Consider the following 24,742-nt stretch of genomic DNA (forward strand, 5'->3'; position numbering starts at 1 on the left):
GTCCAAGTGAAATATGACTGTTGTTCTCCCCCAAATCACTCCTAGATCATTTATCACACATTAAAGGTTCATTAGATGTTTATTGCTTGTACCGTCTGCTTAAGTGATGTCAATTAGCTTTTATAATTGATCTAGCCAAGATTTGCATTGAGTACCAGACTAAGTTGTCCACTTTAATTCATTTCTCAAAATTCTAATGATTGCTGTCAACACAAACATGTCAGTAGCATTTATTTTCTATTTAAGAGAAAAGTTTTTTTTCTTTTTAAGAACAGACAGATGGAAAACAGACAGATGGAAAACAGACAGACAGATAAACGGATTAAGCCCTATAGAGATTTACCAGCTGCTTATTAGCTGTCCTACCTGTCATATCTATTTCTAACATTAATTCTAACAGGTATTGCTATTGATCTACTAGAAAATCTATTAATTTAGAAAGGGTGGCCATACATAGCCCAATTTTGAGACAAAAAAAGTATAAACAGAACCTAAAGATAGGGCTACAGGGCAACATTTGGTCACCTACAAGTTATAGTCAAAATAAAGGCATTTCTGCAATGCAACCTCAATGTTTTCTTATGTGATGCAATGTTGCAGGGAAAGTTCCGTAGGTCATATCAAAACGCTGCGGTCATATCACGGTCACACTAGTGCCACAATGTTATCATGGCTCGCAGGGGACCAAATGTCACTATGTAGTCCTAGCCTAACTCTTTTATCCTACAGGCTTGATCCAAAGAAAGGCAAACACGAACCCTTATGAGGAAGTTAGTAATTGTTCTCAAGTCAATGGAGAAATACAATTTCACGTCTCCAAATGCAATCACAGACTCACACAATGTACTACAGATAACTTGTTATATTAAACCTTGCTATAAAGACATTGAACTGGAAGGTAGGGAGCTTGTCTCCTCATTGTTTATTTTCTGAGCTGCGGAGAACCTTGTGAAATTATCAAGAGTGAAGAAGAATGACCAGGGCTCCCTTTGTCATGGATAAAGGCCCACGTACAATATAATAAGATCAATAGAAAGACCCCTGTATTAAACGTTGATATATTTTTACATTGTAGCAATGGAGATTAAGTAATAAAACCATTATTAGTGCTAAAATGGCTTTATTTTCATTGTGATACTGTAGGTTCTCTTTAAAGTCCTCATGTATTACATTTTCACTTCAGTGCATACAGTTCATGTTTACTGGAGTTTCATTTCTATTTCTGCCGTATTTTCAAAGCATTTATTTAAATCTCTCAAAATGTCAATGCTTACTTGAGGAAAGTGAGCAGTGTCGCATGCTGCCAGTGAAGCTGTAGGACTCTTTCTGTGGGATCAGAGGGCAATGACTGGCTTGCAGTAATTCCAGGCAGCATCTGTCCACTCAGGTAGAACAGCATGTCATAAATGGTTTTTGTCTGCTTGCCAAGATTTATTGTTTTCGGTGCCTTTCCTTCAGACTTTGACAACTTTACTTTGCATACACCGCTAAAAACATATTTTTTAGAAATACATAAAATGTGAAAATAAAAACCATGTTTCATGTAATGAAGCTAAACATGAGGTCATTGTAATGCATGTTTCACCTATTAAAAATACAATGGTTAATGTACAATAGACACTAATAATAAAATTAACTTCCTAATTAAATAGATGACAAATCCGTTGACGAAAATGACAAAATACACTAATACAAATAAATATAAATGATGTAACTTTGTCCTCGCAAATAAAATCACATATGTATTACCAGTTTTTATATGAAGGAAGTAAACAATTCATTTCAGTACTGTAAAGTGACAATTTTTTTGCACAGTTGGAATATTGGAATTGCTCCCCTCATAAGAAAAAGCGTTGTTGAAAGAAGGGAGGCACTACATGGATTGTTACCTCTGTTCATAAAGTCCATAAAGAAATATACTTGTTGGTAGAGCAATAATGTATTCTCTATGCAGAATCCTTAAAAAAACAAGACATTAGAGCCAGGCCTGTCAGCTGCTTTAAAACCTTGGAAAGAGTAGACATAACCAAGAATGCATTGACCCAGACATATCTGAAATCATACTAAATGGCTGGGAAAAACGTATGCAGCACAAATATAAATTAAGAATGGTGGAAAAACCTACTTCAGACTAATCCATAAGGCAATATATAGGTTTTATACCCTGATAGGCTCATGGCTGTGTCAAAGGTTAGACCTCCTCAGTGGAACTCTGCTATGGAATGTAAATGTGTCCATCTACCCAAAGATTCTGACAGCAAATAAAGTATTATGTATTCTCTCTTTGGTCTCTCCCACTCCCACTATCCCCACAAACCAAGATTTTCCACCATCCATCCATTTTATCCTGCAGGTAGCCATACACTGTCGATTAAATATGTGTCTCCAGACTGAGATCTCAGAAATACCAGACGTAATTGGCCAACTTAAAAGGTTAATGGGAATCGACTGTCTAGACGCTAAGCACTGAATAAAAAAGAAAAGGGAACTAAACGGTACATCACTAATTTGAAAAAATGTATAAACTCTCACCTCTCATGACAAGAAGATTATTAACTCACTTCAAAAACACTGACTAGTATAACAAGGAGAGCTTATGGGGTACCCCTGGAGTCCTTAATATATGACACTTCCCATGTGGAAGAAGACATACTATGTTTCTGAATCGTTATAATGTTTTTACTTATACCTGCCTCCTTTTGCCTCCCCCTGTCTCTCTCAACAGTGATTGATGGGATGTTTAATATTTGCATACACAGCAGCCAGCCGTCAATCACTGCTGAGAGGGGCGGGGGAGAGGCAGAGGGAATGCTCGCTTCATGGATAGACCGCTCCTATTAGCCACTTGGCACAATACTTTTTGTGCTATCTTTGCTAATAGGAGAATTGACTTGTCCCTCTAATATGGTGCCCTTACATAGGGCAGCATATTTGGGCGAAAGATCCGCTTTAATGTGTAGATATGTGTAGAAGACAGCACTATATACACAGTTGCATAAAGTTGAAACCATGCAAATTCCCATCAAATTCTTAAATCTAAGTTCAGAGGAAGGCAAAAATAAATAAATGTATAAATCAATAATTAAATGGGACCTGGGACCACCTTAAGCTGGGTGGGAGATGACTTTCATACCACATGAGGGCAGTCCGATAAATTCCTTAGAGCTACTGAATTCCATACTTCCCTCCTATTATTATTCTCAGTATTATTAGACATAAGTATCTAAGACGTAAGATAAATATGTACATAAGAAAGGTTTTAGACGCTTTTAAATTTTACTCTACCTCCATAGGGATTGTGGAATAGTAATAGGATTGCAGCCACTAGCCCATCCAAACAAGCTAAACCAGGTTTGAACTGTTGTTAGGACTTTCTGAAAAAATATCCATTCTTCAGAGTCTTCTTCAGGGTAAAATGATAGCTCCAGCTTGCTCTTTATTCCTTCATATTGATTTTCCTCATCTCGTATTTGTGTTCTTTCATTACCCAGCAAGTTGTCTTCTTCTGAAATATACAATGGAATATTTTACATTACTATATGATAATCTCAACCACAACCATTTTATCATCAAAATATTTAAAATCCTCTTTGTTTCCCAATAGCATTGTAATCCATAAAGTTTAATAAAGAATAAATGTTCTGCTTTCTGAGATAATGTTATTAATGGCATTAATCTAACTGAAAAGCAGTTTCCCGCTATTATGTGCAGCCTTCATAGTTGACTAAGGCAATGGATGAAACAACAACAAGAAAGTTTATTTTACAGTTTTGTTTTCATTAAGCACTTGGTGATTGAATGTTTCACTTTGTACAAATTACCAAATAAATTACATTACGGCTGTTTTGTTCCTTCCTAGAAATGTCGTAAATACATACAGCACAGAAATTGTCATAACTCACTGTTCCCAGTGGGGCTCACAATCTAAATTCCATGTTCTTAAATCGTGGCAGGAAACCCACACAAAAATGGGGAGAACATACAATTGCAGATGTTGCCCTTGGACAGATTTGAACCCAGTGCTGCAAGGGAACAATGCTAACCACTGAGCCAGCATGCTGCCCTATATAATACTAACCCTACAAAAAATATTCATCCATTGTGTTCTTCCAACAAATGGCACAGTAAACAATTGTGTGAGATAGTTGCCAATTAGCCCTATTGGCCTTATTGGAAGTGGCAAATTTATTTTTTATGCTAATTTTAATCCTATCCCTGTATTTACTACCATTAGTAAAATCTAAGATGTATGTAAGAAAATGATCTAGAAAATTTCTAATCCATTTAAGAGGTTGTCTGTTATAGATGTTACCCTTTTTCTGGAGGATCATGGTCCTTTGTTGAAATTAATGGATGCCCACTCATTCAAATGGTGTTTTATTAATGCTGCAGGGTAAATAAGAATTCAGCCAGCATTCCTTGTTGTCTGCATGACTAACTGTTAGGCTGGGTTCACACGACCATGTTACGTCCGTAATGTACGGAACATATTTCGGCCGGAAGACCCAGACCAAACACAGTGCAGGGAGCCGGGCTCCTAGCATCATAGTGATGTACGATGCTAGGAGTCCCTGCCTCTGCGTGGAACTACTGTCCCGTACTGTAATCATGATTACAGTACGGGACAGTTGTCCTGCAGCGAGGCAGGGACTCCTAGCATCGTACATCACTATGATGCTAGGAGCCCGGCTCCCTGCACTGTGTTCGGTCTGGGTCTTCCGGCCGAAATACGTTCCGTACATTACGGACGTAACATGGTCGTGTGAACCCAGCCTTAGCGTCACGATCTAGGGGTATGTGGACCCACTAGGCCGCTGCGCCGTAGCGGAGAGGCAGCTGACCAACTCACAGTCTATGCACAAAGTCTATGGTAGGAATATAGCACAAGGGTACCTGGGATAGTTTGGATGGCGGCAAGGGCTCTGGCACAGATGGGGCTGGAGGCGGTGGGTTGCGCCAGACACGGCGGATGGTAGATGTGGAGCATGGCTCAGGTACTATACAGGCTCGGGAACAAGGCACAGCACGGGATACAGGATATAGGAGGCAGGACAAGGGAACACTCGGAGCAGGAAAACACGAAGGGACCATTTGCAATACAAACATGGGAAAACTACAACAACGCTCAGGCAGGGAGTGGAAGGATGGAGCCCTTCTTATAGTCCAGGATGGACAGGGGTTGATTAGGGAACTTGAAACATGTGCGCGTGCTGGCCCTTTAAGGCCGGGGCCGAGTGAGCGCACGCACGTTAAGTGCAGGACCAGCCGGCCGCGTGTGCTTTACTGATGCGGTTCAGAACCACAGGTTTAAGTTGGAACACGTGGAATGAGTGGGGGATCTTGAGAGTGGGAGGCAACCGAAGTTTATAGGATACACGGTTAATCCGTTGTAGAACTTCGAAGGAACCAGGGGGCGAATTTGTGAGAGGGCATCTTGAGATGAATGTTTCTCGAGGATAGCCAGACCTTGACTCCAGGAGAGAACTGAGGAGTAACTTTTCTCTTTTTATTGGAATGCTTTTTTATGCTTTACACTGCTTGGAGAATCGCAGACTTAGTCTGCTGCGAGATGTGAATAAAAGTCCCAAAAGAAGAATTGGCTGCTGGTACCTGAGTCATGGCTGGCACAGGGAGAGGAACTGGCTGTACATGTTGTAGAAGGGAGATGAGGCAGTAGACTCACTTGTGCGATTATTGTGCGAGAACTCCGCCCAAGGCAGAAGTTGCACCCAATTGTCGTGTTGGGCAGAAACAAAATGTCGGAGATAGTTCTGCAAAATTTGATTGGTCCTCTCCACTCGCCATTGGACTGTGGGTGATAGGCAGAGGAGAAGTCCAGCTTTACATCTAACAGGCTGCACAGGGATCTCCAGAATTTGGATATAAACTGTACTCACCAGTCCGAGACAATATGCAGAGGAAGGCCGTGCAGGCGGAAGATGTGTAGAATAAACAAATTTGCCAGGCGAGGGGCAGACGGAAGGCCAGTCAGTGGAACAAAATGTGCCATTTTTGAGAAATGATCCACCACTACCCAGATTGTAGTACATCCATCAGAAGAAGGAAGGTCAGTGATGAAGTCCATCGCAATATGCTGCCAAGGAACAGGCGGGGGTATTAGCAGGCCAGCAGGTTTGGAGCGGGTAGATTTGTTCGAGGCACAGTTTGTACATGAAGAGACATAGTTTGCAACATCACCAGGCAGAGTGGACCACCAATAGTGAAGAGTTATCAAATCCTGTGTCTTATGTACACCAGAGTGCCCAGCTAGTCTAGAGTTGTGGCCCCATAGAGAATTTTCTCTGTCAGCAAGAAGGACAAAAGTCTTTCCAGGCGGAATGTCTCTGATTTGCAGGGGGTTAGCAGCAATAATCCTTGAAGGATCTATGATGTATTGAGGAGTCTCCTCAGAGTCACTGGTTTTGAAGGAGCGAGACAGGGCGTCTGCCTTCACATTCTTGTCTGCAGGACGGAAGTGAAGAAAAAACTGAAATCGGACAAAGAACAACCACCACCTGGCCTGGAGTGGATTTAACCGTTGGGCCGACTGTAGGTATGTGAAGTTCTTGTGGTCTGTATAGATGATAATAGAATGAATAGCACCCTCCAGCAAGCGTCTCCACTCCTCTAAGACCAACTTTACGGCCAGCAATTCCCGATCCCCGATGGAATACCTGCATTCTGCTGGGGAGAATAATTTTGAGAAGAAGCCACAAGCCACCATCTTGCGTCTCCACTCCTCTAAGACCAACTTTACGGCCAGCAATTCCCGATCCCCGATGGAATACCTGCATTCTGCTGGGGAGAATAATTTTGAGAAGAAGCCACAAGCCACCATCTTGCCTTTGGAATTCTTTTGGCACATTAGTGCTCCCGCACCTACGGAAGAGACGTCTACCTCCAGAAGAAATTGCTGAGAAGCATCAGGGTGATGGAGAACAGATGCTGAGGTGAAAGCGCTCTTGAGATCAGAAAACGCAGATTCTGCCTCTGGAGGCCAGACCATAGCATTCGCCCCCTTTTTGGTGAGGGCTGAGATGAACTGCCGATAGAAGTTTGCAAATCCCAGAAATCGTTGTATGGAACGAAGACCCTGAGGTCGTGGCCAATCTAAGATGGAGCTCACCTTCTCAGGATCCATCTTCAGACCACGGTCAGACACGATGTAGCCCAGGAACGGCAAAGAGTTCCTCTCGAACACATATTTCTCAAGTTTAGCATATAGACGGTTCGCCCTTCACTGAAAGATAACTTGGCGAACGTGTCAACAAATCAGGTGAGTAAATCAGGATGTTGTCCAGATAGACCACCACACAGACATGCAGTAGGTCTCGGAAAATGTCATTCACAAATTCCTGGAACACGGCTGGGGTGTTACATAATCAAAAAGGCATTAGGAGGTATTCATAATGGCCGTCTCTGGTGGTAGATGCGGCTTTCCACTCGTCACCCTTGCAGATACGGATCAAGTAATAAGCTCCGCGTAGATCCAGCTTTGTGGACACCTTGGCCTTACGAATTCTATCAAAAAGTTCAGAGATGAGTGGTAGGGGGTACTTATTCTTGACCGTAATTTGGTTCAGACCCCGGTAGTTGATGCATGGACGAAGAGATCCATCCTTTTTCTTCACATAGAAGAATCCGGCTCCTTCCGGAGAGGATGACTTCGGGATGAACCCTCTCTCGAGGTTCTCCTTTACGTAGGCAGACATGACTAGGGTCGCTGGCAGGGAGGGAGCGTAAACTCGACTTCGAGGTGGCGAGGCATCAGGAAGTTATTCAGCAGGGCAATCATACATACGACGGGGGGGGAAGCATCTCTGCCTCCCACTTACTGAAGACATACGCAAAACTGGCATACTGTGATGATAGATCAGAGAGTGACTGAGGCAATGTCGGCAAAACAGGACGAACCTGTGGCAGGCAGCGGGCAAGGCACTTGGGACCCCATTGAAGGACCTCACTTGAACTCCAAGGAGAATCAGAGCATGTAGTCGGAGCCAAGGCAGGTCCACCAGGACAGGATTGATGGCTTTAGGCAGGACAAAGAAGGCGATCTGTTCCGAGTGAAGAACTCTGATTTGTAAGGTCAGTGGTTTGGTGATAGACACAATAGGATCGGGCAATGGTAGTCCATTTACAGAGGCAACAGCTAGGGGTCTTTCTGGAAAAACAATGGGTAGATGTAGACGATCCACTAAATCCTGCTGGATCAAATTTGCAGCTGCTCTGGAATCAAGATAGGCAGAGGAGGAATGTGATGTCTCTCCAGAGATGAAGGTCACAGGAATAGATCATTTGGAAGAGGCTTTGACGCTTGGAGTCGTCCCCCCTAGTGTTGCCTCTCCAACCAGACCTAGGTGCTGGAGTTTTCCGGCTTCTGTGGACATTGGAGCACAAAATGACTCTTAAGGCCGCAATACAGACATAAACCAGAATAGCGTCTGCGCTGTTTCTCCTGCTCGGACAACTTAACTTTTTCTACCTGCATCGGTTCCTCATGTAGTGCAACAGAGGAAGGCAATAGTGGTCTCTGGACCAAGGGTGCTAGTCTGTGAAATCGGCTCTCCTGTTGAACCTCCTGAGTGTCTTCCTGGATCCTCATGTCGACCCGTGTGGCCAACAGGATGAGGGCATCCAAGGTAGAAGGAAAGTCGCGGGCTGAAAATTCGTCCTTGATGTTTGAGGACAGTCCCTGCCAAAAGGTCACCACCAATGCCTCATTGTTCCATGCCAACTCTGCTGCCAGGGTACAAAAGGAGATGGCATACTCTCCTACTGAGGAGCCTCCTTGCTTGAGGGTTAGCAGAGTTTCTGCGGCAGAAGATATTCGGCTCAGCTCCTCGAACATAGCACGGAAAGACTGCAGGAACAAGACTAGGTCCGAGGATTCAGGTCCCTATTGTTCCAAGATGGGGTTCACCATGCGAGGGCCTTGCCAGCGAGGAGGGAGATAATAAATGCTACTTTGGCCTCCTCAGAGGGGAAGAGATGAGCTTGTAGTCTAAAATGCATGGTGCATTGATTGATGAACCCTCTAGAGGCTCTAGGGTCACCGTCATAGCGAAGAGGAAGAGGCAGTGAAACTGTGGATCCGGAACAAACAGGAGGTGTAACCGGCAGTAGAACGGCAGCAGTCTCTGGAGGAGGAACCGGAGGTGGAACAGGGAGTTAATGCAGTTGGGCCATGATGGAGTTTACAGCCTCAAGGAGTTGATCTTGACGTGCCGTAGGTCATGCATATCCGTCTGTATCCTCTGAACTGCGGTCTTACGCTGGCCAGAGGGTTCCATGGCCTGAGCGTACTGTCACCATCTAAGGGTATGTGGACCCACTAGGCCACGCCGCCGTAGTGGAGAGGCAGCTGACTAACTCACAGTCTATGTACAAAGTTTATGATAGGAGTGTAGCACAAGGATACCTGGGATAGTCCGGATGGCGGCAAGGGCTCTGGCACAGATGGGGCCAGAGGTGGTGGGTTGCGCCAGACACGGCGGATGGTATCCGGGATGACAGGTGACAGCAGTCATGGAGTATTACAGCCGGCGGGGCAAGGCACGGCTCAGGTGCTACAAAGGCTCGGGGACAAGGCACAGCACGGGATACAGGATATAGGAGGCAGGACAAGGGAACACTGGGAGTAGGAAAACACTAAGGGACCATTTTCAATACAGACATGGAAAAGCTACAACAATGCTCAGGAAGTGGAAGGGTGGAGCTCTTCTAATAGTCCAAGATGAGCTTGCGCATGCACCTTAACAGTGAGAGCAGGAACAGTCGGCCGCGACTGCTGCCGTCTCCTAGGAGGGAAACACAGACAGGAAGCCAACGGATTGTGCTCGCAAGCGTCGCCAGGTAAGGAACGGTGGCGGTCCGCGACCTTCCATTTAAAGCAAAGCTCAACCATTGAGTCTGCTAAAGTGGATATACTATGGAATTGAAATGGATGTAGAATCACTCTTGTAAGACTATGTTCACATAGCATTTTTGTGTTACATTCAATATATGTGCCAGTGATGCTCTGGGAGCATAGGATCAATGCATCCATATGGTCCTATTTAGCTAAAAAATGCCTAGAAAGTGTCCACGTGTCATATGTTTAGGGGGAGATGCACCTGGCTTATCATTTTTTCTGACACTCTGAAAAGTGTAGTCAATAGTGCTTTTCAGTACAGAAGTAAAGAAGTGTCCCACGAAGGTATGTATACCGCACTGTTTTCAATACATGCGAGCCTATGGGCAATGTATGCAACTGTATGGCATACAGTTGCTTGCATCAGAGATTTATTCAGTGCACACATTGGGATATTTCCCCAACATATATGCTGAATGTAAACTAATAATATGAACAGAGCCTTAGCTTTCAGGACTAATACAGCTACAATTTCTTCATGCACTTTTGCATGGGTTTGCCTTTGTATGTATATGGGCGTGTGCATAATGATTGAGTAATTGTGAATTTGTTAGTTATGTTCTTTTCTAAAATACGTTAGCTGTGATGAATTATTTTGCAGTGTCTACGGTGCTTATAAACCGTTATGACATTCCACTAGATTCCATAAAACCAAATTCTACCTGAATTATAGAAATATGAAATACATACACTTACAAGACCAAGTGACAAGGGTAGAATTCTGTTTAATAATGCTAATTATAAAATCATTATCAGTCTGTTGGTGATTCTCTTGAATGAGTTATTTCCTCTAAGATCCTGGGAAAGCACTGTAAAATCTTGACAGCTACACTTTATCTTTAGGATTGCTCTATGCAATATGTTTGAAAATAACAGAAAAACTGTAAAGCAAATTGGAAAATAACTTTGCTTTCCCAAATGAGTAGTTAGCCCTAAAATAAAACCAAGTGCAGCGCAAGATAAAAGTATCAAAGGTATAAAGTAAATCTCTTTGCAATAATGCATATTCGTATATATCACTATAGAAATTTGGAAAGTAAATCTAGTTCAGTACTTATGCATTAATTTTTTATTTTTTTTCTGGTAAAATACAATTGTATTATTTTTCTAATTGCATTTTTTCTCATTATCCCGCTAACTCTCTCCCCATGTCACAGTCACAGGGATCCATGAAGCATAACACTGTAGTGCTGTTTAATATGTCCCTGTGCCCATAGTAGGGAGGAAAAGGGCAACACTGTGAGGTCAAAGATGTATTCTAGTCTCCTTCCCTATTCAGGGAAAGAAAGTCACGAATGACCAGAGTATACCCTTGGTGTGATAAACATATACAGAGACAGCAAAAGACGCTCCATGATGTGATGGTCCCAAGATAAATCTTGTGGGCATATACTTATTAATATTTTTTTAGATTTAAGAGAGTTTTCTGGATTTTTGGATTGTTGTAAAAATGTCCACCTTAGTTCATTATTTTGTTCTTTCAAGCTATAATACATTTTTATGGGTGTCAGAGCTCAGTTTTTCTCATACAGAGCTACAAATCCCGTTATGCCTCATGCACACAACTGTTGTGCCACTCTGGCCGTTTTTGACGGCATCCGAGTGGCACCTGATAGTCTTCATGGACCCATTAACTTTAGCGGGTGAATCGGGTCCGTGAAAAATGGTCCGAGTCTCCGATCCGAGGAAAGATAGAACATGTCCTATCTTTCCTCGGATCACTGACGGGACTTGGACGGCACACTTGGTCGTGTGCATGAGGCGTTATTCCTTAGACATGTACACCATTCAGCCATAACATTAAAACCACTGACAGGTGAAATGAATAAAATGTATTATCTCGCTACAATGGTGCCTGTCAAGAGGTGGAATATATTAGGAAGCAAGAGAACAGTTCTTGAAGTTAATGTGTTGAAAGCAGGAAAAATGGGCAAGCGAAAAGATCTGAGCGACTTAGACAAGGGCAAAATTGTGATGGCTAGACAACTGGGTCAGAGCATCTCCAAAACGAAAGGTCTTGAGGGGTGTTCCCAGTATGCAGTTGTTAGTACCTACAAAAAGTGGCACAAGTAAGTACAATTGGAGAACCGGTGACAGAGTCATGGATGCCCAAGGCTCATTGATGTGTGTGGGGACTGAAGGCTAGCCTGTCTGTTCCAATCCCACAGAAGAGCCACTGTAGAACAAATTGCAGAAGAAGTTAATGCTGGGTATAATAGAAAGAGTCAAAACACAAGGTGCATTGCAGCTTGCTGCATTTGTGGCTGTATAGCTGCAGAGTATCCATGCTGACTCCTGTCCACTGGTGAAAGCACCTACAATATGTGAGCATCAGAACTAGACCAAAGAGCAATGGAAGAAGGTGGCCTGGTCTGATGAATCACATTTTCTTTTACATAATGTGAACAGCGGAGTGCATGTGCATCACTATTGGGGGAAGAAATGGCACCAGGAGGCACTATGGGAAGAAGGCAAGCTGGTGGAGGCAGTGTGATGCTCTGGGCAATGTTCTGCTGTGAAACCTTGGGTACTGGCATTCATGTGGATGTTACTTTGACACGTACCACCTACCTAAACATTGTTGCAGACCAAGTACATCCCTTCATGGCAACTGTAGCAGGATAATGCACCCTACCACATGCAAAAATTGTTCAGGAATGGTTTGAGAAACATGACAAAGTGTTCAAGGTGTTGACCTGGCCTCCAAATTCTGCGGATCACAATCCAATTGAGCATCTGTTGGATGTGCTGGGAAAAAAAGCCTACTCTATGGAGGTCCCAATTCGTGCTTGACATACCTTAAAGGATCTGCTGCTAACATATTGGTGCCAGATAATACAGGACACGTTCAGAGGTCTTGTGGAGTCAATGCCTAGATGCACGATTGCATCGAGGTAGACCTACACATTATTAGGCTGGAGGTTTAAATGTTCTGGCAGAACGGTGTAGATGAAAATAATTATATTCTGTTTACCTCCAGCCACCAGTAGTAGGAGCTTAGGAGCTTACTGCACAGCTCTCCAATTCTACTCAATTATATATCCCTATGCAAAATCTCCCAGTGGTGGCTGCAGGGAAAAATTGTATCATTTAATTGTATGGCTGTACATTGTAGTTGGAGCTCTGTATAATAAAAATACAGCTACAAAACTTATATAGGTGTGAACATTTGCTTCAGTTCAAATCGGTATGTAAATATTTTTGCAACAAAACACCCCTGTTGTTTAACAGTAGCACAGTTCTAAACTAAATCTCTAATACAAGTAGGGTTTTACTTACCTGAGACAGATTCTTCATATGTGGAACTTGTAACAGCCCCAAGGGAACTGGTCGATGTGCTCTGAGAAGGTGTTTCAGGTATGTGGCAAGGACGTAGAACAGCTTCCCCCATGCCACCATTTTTTCCATTATGACCTAAATATTACACAGAAGAAAATTTTACATTCCACAAAAGTATCTTGTGCAAACAGAAACCTGTATTTTAACAACATGTTCCATTTTGCAAGACATTTATAAAAATGTATATAAGTATAATGGCTACTGTGAGGACTAAAGACAACAATCCAGCACTTATATCTTTCATCCTTAATACGTTGGAATAATTTATATCATCTATTGTTGCCAATCCAACTTTTGTAACTCAACCGTTGATTAAATAATAATAATTCTAGTAATTATAATAGATTTTCCCTAATTTACCAAATTCAAAGACTTGCCAACATGAAGTATTTTAAAAATTTCAAGATTGACTGTTACTTTAACTTGTATCTCATTTGTCACTCATTATAATTCCACCAGTAAAATTGACAACCTTTCATAATAACATAAATTTACAATTTATTATGAAAGAGCAACTCCCATCAGATATAAAAAATGTCCTTACAATACTGGTAGTAATCATATACTGCTTAGTTTGTCAAGTCAATAGTTGAATGTAATTTACCAAAGACAACTTTTCTGAGTAGTTTTGAGTACCCTTCTCACCATGCCCCTTGGCTGGCTGCACAAAAAATATCACTCTGGCAGAGATAATGAACATAAGAGAGAGCACCCGCAAGATAAAAAGGATTTGATATCGGGTGATACATGATGTAAGCGAAACCTAAATCATACAGTTAAAGCACTCCAAGCTAGCAAAGACTAGTTTTAATGCTGTATTACTGTTTTTGTTGTAAAAGAGTTTTTGCTTCTTTTTAGCTTCTGCAGCCCTGTTCACGTGCATGCAGCTCTATTTTGTCCAGCAAAATGACGGAAGCCCGACGGAACCCAGTAAAGTCAATGGGTTCCGTCAGTTGCCATTGGTTTTCGTCATGTGACGAATTTGGCACTTCTGGTATTTTTGTTGTTTTGCTCTTATGACAGAGTAGAACAATGAAATCAGGAACACAGATGTCAACACAGCCTTAAATATTAGCAACATAAAAGAAAAAAAAAAAAATTAAAGAAAATAGAAATCACTGATTACATATAAAGGTAGTTGAGTTGTTCAATGTAGAAGAGCTGAGTTTTTGTACCAATGTATTATGTTATCAATGGTTTTTCATAGGACTGCCGTTAAACTACAGTTATTTTGGATTGCAATTGTCATTTGGAAAATGATGGAATTAAATTAAGAAAACCAATTCTGAAGCAATATTTAGAATATTTTTCTCTTAAATTTTATCAATATTTAATTTAGGAATGTTTCATGTACTATTATCCATCATGTATGCAATTTCTCTTTAACTATGCAGAAAAAAATATATATATTTTTTTACAAATCATATCTGCTATTATCTACTAATATCTGTGGAGTATGGTCAATAAATAATGTGAAATATGGATTATGATCATCAAAGTTAATCATCCACTATAGCTATATTGATGGAAAATTACAATTGTAAATCTTTTTAATCTTTTTAGTACTACACTTATTAAAAGCATCAAAAACAAACCATTAACTGATAAACATACTAAGTTTCTGCTTAAAATCTTAAGGAATTACCACTTCTTAAAATGACTTGATCTGTGCGGTGATATGCCAGGTATGGATAAACAGTGAGTATGCAGTTTTCAGCAACAGCAGCAACCTGGAGGTGAAATCTGAAATAAAAAAAATCAGAGCATTATTGTGGGTTTGTTAAATAGGAAAAAGTCCAATAGTGGTCCTCAATATTTACAGATACTAACTGCTATTTATGGGAAAACGTCTTAAAAGGTTGCTGGATTTGAGACATCAAAAGTGAGAAAGATTTGTGGAAAAAACCTTAGACTTCACATGATGCTGTGTTCACATCAGCTTTGGTTTCCGTTCATGGGTTTCGTTGTAGCTTTCCTTCGTAGGAACCCATGAACGGAAAGCCAAACGGAATCCAAAGCTTCCGTTTGCATTATCATTGATTTTAATGGTTATTCTTCCATTGCAAATGGTTTTCGTTTGTCTCCGTTCAGTAAGGAAGTCGACTGCGCTATTGTTTCCGCTAACAAAATGGAAACTTTACGGAACGGAGACAAATGGAAACCATTTGCTTTGGAAGCATTACCATTGAAATTAATGGTAATGCAAACGGAAGCTACGGTTTCTGTTTGCCTTTCCATTCATGGGTTCCTGCGATGGAAAGAAGCAACAGAACCCACGAACGGAAACCAACGCTGATGTAAACAGGCCCTAAGGTTGCAAATAGAATTCCAGTTAAAGGCTACACTGATATATTTCCTACCATTGCTGGAGCAGCTTGGGCTCACTGAAAAAACTGAGGATCCTCTCTCCAGCTTTAAAGTGCAAGTCAATTTTTAGGCTTGGGAAACTAAAGAATGCATGCAACTCAATTCACTCTTGTAATCTGCAGCTGTTGCCCTAGCCTTAACTGCATCATTGCAGACATGCCGTTTAAATAAAAAGGACTAATATGTTATTTATTAAAGGGAACCTGTCACATTAACCATGCAGTCTAAACTACCAGCATGTTATAGAGCAAGAGCATCTGAGCAAATTAATATCTAGTTTTGTAGTAAAAGATTCATGATAACTTGTAATTTATCGCTTCGAATCCCTGCTCACTGTAGGCTTAGAAGTCAAGTGGGCAGTCTAAAACATTGATTGACAGCCTTCCCTGTATGAGTGTGAATGCAGAAATATCTGCCTATCACTGAGTAGGACTCTTAACCCACAGTGAGCTGGAATTTAAATAAATAAATAATAAGTTACACTGAATATTTTCCCCAAAAGGATTTATAAATCTTCTCAGCTCTTCCAGCTCTATAACATGTTGCTGGCAGGTCAGACTTCATGTTCAATATGACGGGTTCCCTTTAAACAATTCAAAATACTAATAAGCCCCATCAACAAGATTTTCAATTTTAAGCCTCTGCTAGGTTGTATTCTGCCGATCCTGACCCTGTTCAGGGTGGGCCCCATTGTTTTGTCAGTACCTGTTTCTCTGTTACTCTGGTGGGTCAGGCTAACACTACTTACCATAGATAATAGCTGTAAGTTATATACAAACACATACTGTAGTGAAATGTATCTTCAATATTACAGACTCAAAATACAGTGTCGTTTTATTCTAAAGACTATTTATTAAAATATATATTAACGTGGATCTAAGAAAGGAACCTTGAGAAGCATTGTCTGGTTTGGGCTCATTCGTTTTTAAACTGCCTGGAGTTATAGTCCATTTTGTTCTTAATATAACCGGCTCTAGTGCTCACAGGGAGTGTCTGAGGACACATCATCTGAAGTCCTGTCAGATGAGCTATGAACCCACCAATATAGTAGACACCATGGTCTAGGAAACAACACATGGACACCAGGCACTAGAGCACCAAAACAGTTGATGCCTTGGTCTAGGACACAACACATGGCTATCAAGGTCTGAGTAATTAAGCGACTGAACACCAGGGTAATGGGACACTAAACCACTGGACACTATGGACTTGAAATTATACAAATGAATGCCAAATATAACGTAAAAAGGCAATTATAGAAGCATATATACAATACATGCGACACTAAATTGTCCATAGCAAATGACCTCATCAGCAAGATGAACATGTAAAAGTGTTAATGTTATGTGACAGGTGATGAAGATTTCGCTTACAGCATGTGTTTAGAACACTTTCTTTATAACAGAGTTGCATATTATTTTACAGCATATTTAAATCCTTCACTAAATACAATCCCGGGATCAACAATGGACAAGAGGTCAAAGGAAATGGCAAATGTACAAGCGAAAGACTCTCTACAATTAATGAAAACACACCTTTCCTGGACCCTCTGTACTGAAAAACGCTTAAAATGGGGTTTACTTTGCTATGAACTAATGCTTATTGCATTAATACTATTGCCAAACAAAAATGTAATAATTTATTCTGCATATGAAATCATGATGGGCTGGCCAGTGAAAAATTGTGATTCATAAGAGGTTTGCAAAGGTGCACTAATTTAATATATTTGTATTTTGTTATTCCGTTATTTTTCATGACCTGCCCTGTGGCTATATGTAATTGAATTACACCTTTTATCCATGTGTGGTTACCGCTGGTGAATGTACGTCACCTGTCACAACCCATGTCCTTGTCTAACTACGATTCTACCTGGCCACTGTGCACTTTGCTTCTGGTACCAAGCCTGTGCTAAATCACCGGTGTCTGAAGATTATTCAAGGAAGTTCAATCTTGGAATCTCCTCCACGAACATCCAACCCTCCTGGGTTTTTAGGATGAAAAATAGATAATCCATAAGGCCCTGTTCACACTGAGAATTTTGCAGGCCAAAAAACGCAGCGAAAAATGATTGTTTGCCTCCCATTAATTTCAATTGGAGGTCATAGGCGGAACTGCGGCAAGAAAGAACATGCCGCTTTATATTGCTGCGAGCAGCTAAAAGCCACTCGGGGAAAAAAACGCCTCCGCCTACCATTACAATCAATGGGTGGCGTTTTTTGCTGTTTTTTTGCCGCTGATTCAAAGGTGGTTCCGCATCAAAATCATCACCAAAAAAACTCTGTGTGAACTGGGCCATAGACTCTCCACCACTGACCAAGCAAAATCTAATAACAACCAAGTATACCCATCGCTAGAACTCCTGCTCTAATGTGTGTATCAACTGCACTGTATAACCCAAGTTCAATGTAACATATCTAATCTTATTATTTTGGGTGAACATTTTTCTCTAGTTGTTCCATATGTATAGAGTAATTTTATGTTAACTGGTACTGGAAAGTCTACCAGAGTATGTAAGTATATATAACTGCAATGAAGCACTACCTCATCAACTAAATTAGACTTATTCTTCTTTGTCTACTGTATTTAAAATGTAAATAGCTTGTAATTATTATACTACATGACAAATCTATTAGATGTGAGGTTATTAATAAGACAGTATCACAATCCATTAGATATATGAAAATTAAATAGACATATTGCAATATGAGTACCGCAGAAAATATGAACTGAACTGACGAAAATGAGATTAAATGAACAGATTAAGGATTTTCTACAGGTCTTTCTCATTCAGTTAATTTGAAATAATGTCTTAATTTAGTGTAGTCTATTAAAATTACTTTGTAACTTAGTTAGCATTCTAAGGTTGAACAAATTAACTTAATACACTTTCAGATAGTTACATATAAAATGAATAAATATAATAATATCCAAGCAGAAACTAGTCTAAAAGCGTTGCAAACATATTTAGATTTAATATAGTGTGCAGGAGGACAAAGAGACACCTACACACCATCTGATTTTAGCATTGGCATAGCTATAGTGGGTGCAGCGGTAGCAGTTGCACTCGGGCCCTCAAGCCTGAGGGGGCCCAAAAGCCCCTCAGCCACATAAGAAGACACCAGTATTATAAATTATATATGGTAGGTGGGGGCCTGTTATAGATTTTGCATTGGGGACCTGAAGCTTCAAAGTACGCCTCTGGATTTTAGGGTTACATTTTAGTATTATGACCCACCTGTTCAATACCAGTTTAAAGGAACAGTGTCATGGCAAATAATTTTTTTTATATGTTAAAGATGTTAGTGCTTTAATAAAAACGTTTTTATTCATTTGTGTGTTTGTGTTTTACTTTTTCTTATTTTTAACACTTTTTCTTCCCTATGGGGGCTGCCATTTTTTGTTCCATTTCTGTGTGTGTCGATTAACGACACACACAGACATGGAGTACGGCAGCCACAGTCCCATAGGGACTGCGAACGGCTCCCGTCCCATTGACTGCCGTGTACGGCGTCTGTGTGGGAACTGCGCATGCGCCGCTCCCACACAGTCCTATTCGAAATTGGCGCCGTCCGGCGCCATTTTCCTGTGGACCGGAAGTCGCGGCCGGACAGTAATATTACTACTTCCGGTCGCGGCTTCCGGACTTGTGCACATGGAACAGCGGCAGCAAAGGGAGCGGACGGGCCGGAGGGAGCCGCGGCGGCAGGAGCAGGTAAGAGATTTCAATGTATGTTAGTGTTTGTGTGTGTTTACTACTGTATGTAAACCTACTACACTGTGGGTTACCTCAAAAAATGGCGACACACAGTGTAGGAGGTTAAACCTTTCAAACCCCTCGTTTATCCCGGCACTAGCCAGGATAAAGGAGGGGGGGATGCTGAGAGCTCACTAGAGCGAGGGCTTTTAACCCAATGTTGCAATGCTGCAATTTTGGGAACTAGCTCCATCTAGTGACCAAAAATGGGTAGTATTATAAATTAGAATTAATTTATAATATTTCCTGACTATTTCCTGACTCGTGAAAAAAATAAAAAAAATTTGAACCATGTTTAATCACCCACACACTAAATGTTTAATTTTTAAAAAAAAAACATGTTTTTCTGGCAACACATTCCCTTTAAAATGTGATATAACTATTAGCCTGACAAGTGTAGCATTTCAAAGAGAGTAGCAAAGCGTAAGAAATACCTAGTGGTATTCCGAATTGTTGATATGAAGGTATTCAACAAAAGGGAGAAGGTTGACAACTGTATTTTATTACAATATTTGTGTTAATGCCTATCGGCCTTTCTTTCTGTCATGTATCTGCCAGTTTGGAGACATAAGGAACTGGTTTTGAACCCATGAAAGTGGCATACAACTAGTAACCATATTTCAGTAAGCACTGTAAGTCAAAGTGTTGCCTTATGTGTTAATGTTGCCTAAATGTAAGTAAAATTGACATCATTGAGAACCTGTACACATTTAACCGTTTTAAGCAGCAGTATCACCTATGCACATGAATGACATACTGATGCTGTCCAACAGTCCCACTACTAGCAGCGACTTGGCACAAGAAATGGCGGGAGATGTCTCAGCAACTGGACCACCCTATCTGACGAGGCAACTGTACAATGCCCAAAGCTGTTCTATCTCTGGAACACATACAGAAGATTTATTTACTCTATTTTATGTCTCACAGTATTGATTGCAATATGAAACTGAATAAGATCAAAGTAGAGCAGGATATTAGGAGAAATTAACAGACATTTTCTACATTACTATGTATATTTTCTACATTTAGTGTTCCTCTATTACAACATTTTGATTAAAGATTAGACATGATTTGTGTGTTTGTATGGCTCTGTATCTGTTCCACTATAAGACTAGCAATAGAAGCTTTGAACTACCCTAGGACTGTATAAAAGTTTCATGATTGCAATAATTAGAGTGTGAGGATGAAGAAAAGTCAAGTTAGTGATTATTGATCTAGATAAAAGCACACACAGGAGAACTAAATAAAAGCAGAATTGAGTCTTCATTGCAATAGAAAATCATTTTGAAGATTAATGGCTCTTGTAAAGGGAGATGGATATAAGGTCAAAATGTTTTCATGATTCAATAGCTTCATCGTGATACAAGAAACAGTTCTCTATGACCTATAGTTATCCCCATTTATGAATATAGAGATGGGTGTGTGTGTGTGCTTATATTTATATATATTTATATATACAGTTAGGTCTATAATTATTTGGACAGTGACACAATCTTCATGATTTGGGCTCTGCATGCCACCACATTGGATTTGAAATGAAACAACTGAGATGCAATTGAAGTGTAGACTTTCAGGTTTAATTCAAGGGGTTGAAAAAAAATATCCTGTGAAATGTTTAGGAATTGCAACCAATTTTCTACACAGCCTCCTCATTTCAGGGGCTCCAAAGTGATTGGACAAATTAACATTACCATAAATAAAAGGTTGTTTTTTTAATACTTTGTAGAGAATCCTTTGCAGGCAATGACTGCCTGAAGTCTGAAACCCATGGACATCACCAAACGCTGGGTTTCCTCCTTTGTGATGCTTTGCCAGGCCTTTACTGCGACTGTCTTCAATTGTTGCTTGTTTGTGGGTCTTTCTGCCTTAAGTTTTGTCTTAAGCAAGTGAAATGCATGCTTGATCGGGTTGAGATCTGGTGATTGACTTGGCCATTGCAGAATATTCCACTTCTTTGCATTAAAAAAACTCCTGAGTTGCTTTCGCAGTATGTTTTGGGTAATTGTCCATCTGTACTGTGAAGAGACATCCAATCAACCATGCTGCATTTGGTTGAATCTGAACAGAAAGTATCCCTGAACACTTCAGAATTCATCCGGCTGCTTCTGTCTTCAGTCACATCATCAATAAACAGTAGTGACCCAGTCCCTGTGGGCAGCCATGCTTGCCCATGCCATCACACTGCCTCCACCATGTTTAACAGAGGATGTGGTCTGCTTTGAATCATGAGCTGTTCCAAGCCTTCTCCATACTTTTTTCCTCCCATCATTCTGGTACAGGTTGATCTTAGTTTCATCTGTCTAATCTGGCCTTTCTATTTTTGAGGCTGATTAATGGTTTTCACCTCGTGGTGAACCCTCTGTATTTGCTCTCATGAAGCCTTCTCCTTATGGTAGACTAAGATACTGATACACCTATTTACAGGAGAGTGTTCTCCACTCGCGTAGATGTTGTGAAGGGGTTTTTATTCAACATGGAAATAATTCTGCGATCATCCACCACTGTTGTCTTCTGTGGACGTCCAGGCCTTTCGGAGTTCACGAGATCACGAGTGCACTCTTTTTTATTTCAAGAATGTACCAAACTGTTTATTTGGCCACTCCTAACATTTTTGCTATCTCTCTGATGGATTTCTTCACTTTATTCAGCCTAACGATGGTCTGTTTCACTTGCATTGAGAGCTCCTTTGACCTCATGTTGTGGGTTCACAGCAACAGCTACCAAATGCAAATGCCACACCTGGAATCAACTCCAGACCTTTTACTTGCTTAATTGATGATGGATTAACAAGGGAATAGCCCATGCAGCCCATTAAATAGCTTTTGAGATAATTGTCCAATTACATTTGGCCCCTTGAAAAAGAGGCAGCTACATATTAAAGAGCTATAATTCCTAAACCCTTCCTCAAATTAGGATGAGAATACCCTCAAATTAAAGCTGAGAGTCTGCACTTTAAGACCATATTGATTATATAACTGTAAATTCAATATGTTCTGGTAAACATCTAAAATTCCAAAACTTGTGTCACTGTCCAAATAATTCTGGACCTAATCCAAGAAACAGGCAGCACTCCAGAGATGTAGCAAAATATAAAAATGTGCTTTATTCCATCAGTCAAAACAGCAACGTTTCAGCTCTACCATAGAGCCTTTCTCAAGCTAGTGAACACATGTTACACCAGTCAACAGTGCATATATAGGAAAGCCTCAACCAAGAGGGAGGGGTTTGCATCAGAAAATAATTTACCATACACAGTGAATATGGCATATAGTTAAAACTATTTTAACTATATGCCATATTCATTTATATATTCATATTATACAATACACTGCAATACATGGATGAGTTACGGAAACAGCGTAACTCACTGAGCTACGCTGTTTCCGTAACTCCCATAGTAGTAAATGACAATTACAGAAGCAGCGTAGCATGCTACGCTGTTTCCATAACTACTATTCAGTTCTATGGGAGTTACGGAAACTGTGTAGCTCAGCGAGTTACTCTGTTTCCGTAACTCGACAATGTAACCCGGAAGTGGCCGGAAGACAGCAGAGCCGGGTAAGATAGAAGGGGGTTTAGGGGGCCCCGTTCTAGAGATAGATGCGGGTCCCAGAGGTGGGACCTGCATCTATCTGACATTTATGACATATACTGTGGATATGTCATAAATGTCCTTCATGGGAAAACCACTATAAATGCCGTGGTTGCTATTGACCGCGGCATTTAACTAGTTAAACGGCCAGGAACAGCGCCATCGCTGTTCCTGGCCATTAGAGCAGCGTGTCAGAAGCGGACACCTGCAGTGTATGGAGCAGGCTCAGCGCGTGAGCCCAATCCATACATCATCCCCTCCCCGCTACATGATGTGCCGGCACATCACGGGTTAAGTAAGGAGCGGTCAGGGTGCCCTGACTGCCGACTATAAGACGCAGGGACTTTTTAGCAAGATTTATTCTGGTTAAAAACTGCAGCTCATTGTCTGAAACATACAGTTTATTGATCGAGAGTAATTGATCTGTGCCTTCAGATAACACACTTATAGCCTCTTTCTTTGGATAGGGAATTACATTTTAATCCTTCTGTTGTCAATTTTTCACATGTATTTTTGTATCTTTTTTTCCCGCAAACTTACCTGTGTTCATATATCGCTGAATGGAATTGATTCTGGTTTACAACCCCTACTATTAGAGCTTTATATACCTGGACAGTCAGTAAAATAAGGCAAATTATTTCCAGTGACCGTAAATAAAAAAATAAAAAATGGATGCACCCGTGATTATTTTTTCAGTTGGAGGAGCTTGTGCTTGTTAACATGATTGCAATTATTATCATTTTACAGTTCACAGTAAATACTGCTAATGTGTTCATATCAGTATTCTGAGCTATAAACGTATAAAACTGATCATCATATTATACATTATGATTTTTCAAATAGGCCTTAAAAAAAGAAAAAATCTGCTTAACACTGATGTGTTGCTTGACAAAGGGGAATCATCTGAATGGAAACTATTTTCTTGATTTACTCTGGCCACATTCTAAACATGGCCTTAAGTATATGAATGTGTTTGAGATAGAAATATTATATTGTAAGCTGAGGATAAATTAATATAATTTATGGAGAGACTATGTCTGCATGATATAAATAATGGAAAATGATTATTAACATTGTTGTAAATTTCACACATCAAAGAAGTTTTCAATGGGAACTAATGTATTTCTAATTCTACAATCATTACATTTGAAGTTATATAAAGCCCATTTTGGGTTTAAAATATTAAAAGGTATTAAAATGATCTTTAAAAATTTCTGATTTTAGAGACTATTAAATGGAACTAAACTTTTACTTTTTATTAATAAATCCACTTATTGCTTAAAAAATTAAAACAAATTAAACTTTCATACACATAGCCCAACCTTGGGAGATTATTGAGAGTGGGCGCTGAATGAGCTTTCTACACTTCAGAAACCTAAAGTCTTTGGTAAAGACCTTCTCCCAATGTGAGTTTTAGCTCTCTCCAGGAGTCTAAATGGGATTCAGATCAGTTTGACACATACAGAGATACAGATAGCATAGTGAACACTTCTCTCAATTTAAACTGCGTGAATGATTTAGAGCTAAATGTATCTCTGCTTAAAGTATCATTTATAACTTGTGGAGGGTACCAATACTACTGCCCAGGCAACTTTAGAAAGATTTTGAACAATAAGAAAGATTTCAGTCCGGGGTGCTGTCTTGGTGAATAATATGTTATCCCCGTCATTCGCTCTTCAAAGGGGTACACGTCAAGGATGCCCCTTATCGCCTGCTCTATTTAGTTTGGCAATTGAGGCATTAGCTCTGCGGATACGTTCCTCTCCACTTATAACGG

The 24,742-nt window shown here is 40.5% G+C and overlaps 1 protein-coding gene across 2 annotated transcripts in view; it reads right to left on the reverse strand.

Annotated features, from left to right (window-relative positions):
- Window positions 1-24,742, reverse strand: part of CFAP47 (cilia and flagella associated protein 47) — a 546,843-nt gene that overhangs the window by 386,867 nt on the left and 135,234 nt on the right. For both annotated transcript variants that reach the window (XM_075852746.1, XM_075852745.1), the window contains 4 exons: window positions 14,898-14,995; window positions 13,193-13,327; window positions 3,286-3,505; window positions 1,275-1,487 (listed from right to left, as the gene is read on the reverse strand). In XM_075852746.1, coding sequence (XP_075708861.1) covers window positions 1,275-1,487; window positions 3,286-3,505; window positions 13,193-13,327; window positions 14,898-14,995 — 666 coding nt within the window. The remainder of the gene's footprint in view (window positions 1-1,274; window positions 1,488-3,285; window positions 3,506-13,192; window positions 13,328-14,897; window positions 14,996-24,742) is intronic.

The sequence above is a fragment of the Rhinoderma darwinii genome, chromosome 2 (genome assembly GCF_050947455.1).
Source record: "Rhinoderma darwinii isolate aRhiDar2 chromosome 2, aRhiDar2.hap1, whole genome shotgun sequence".
In the NCBI taxonomy this organism is placed as follows: Eukaryota; Metazoa; Chordata; class Amphibia; order Anura; family Rhinodermatidae; genus Rhinoderma; species Rhinoderma darwinii.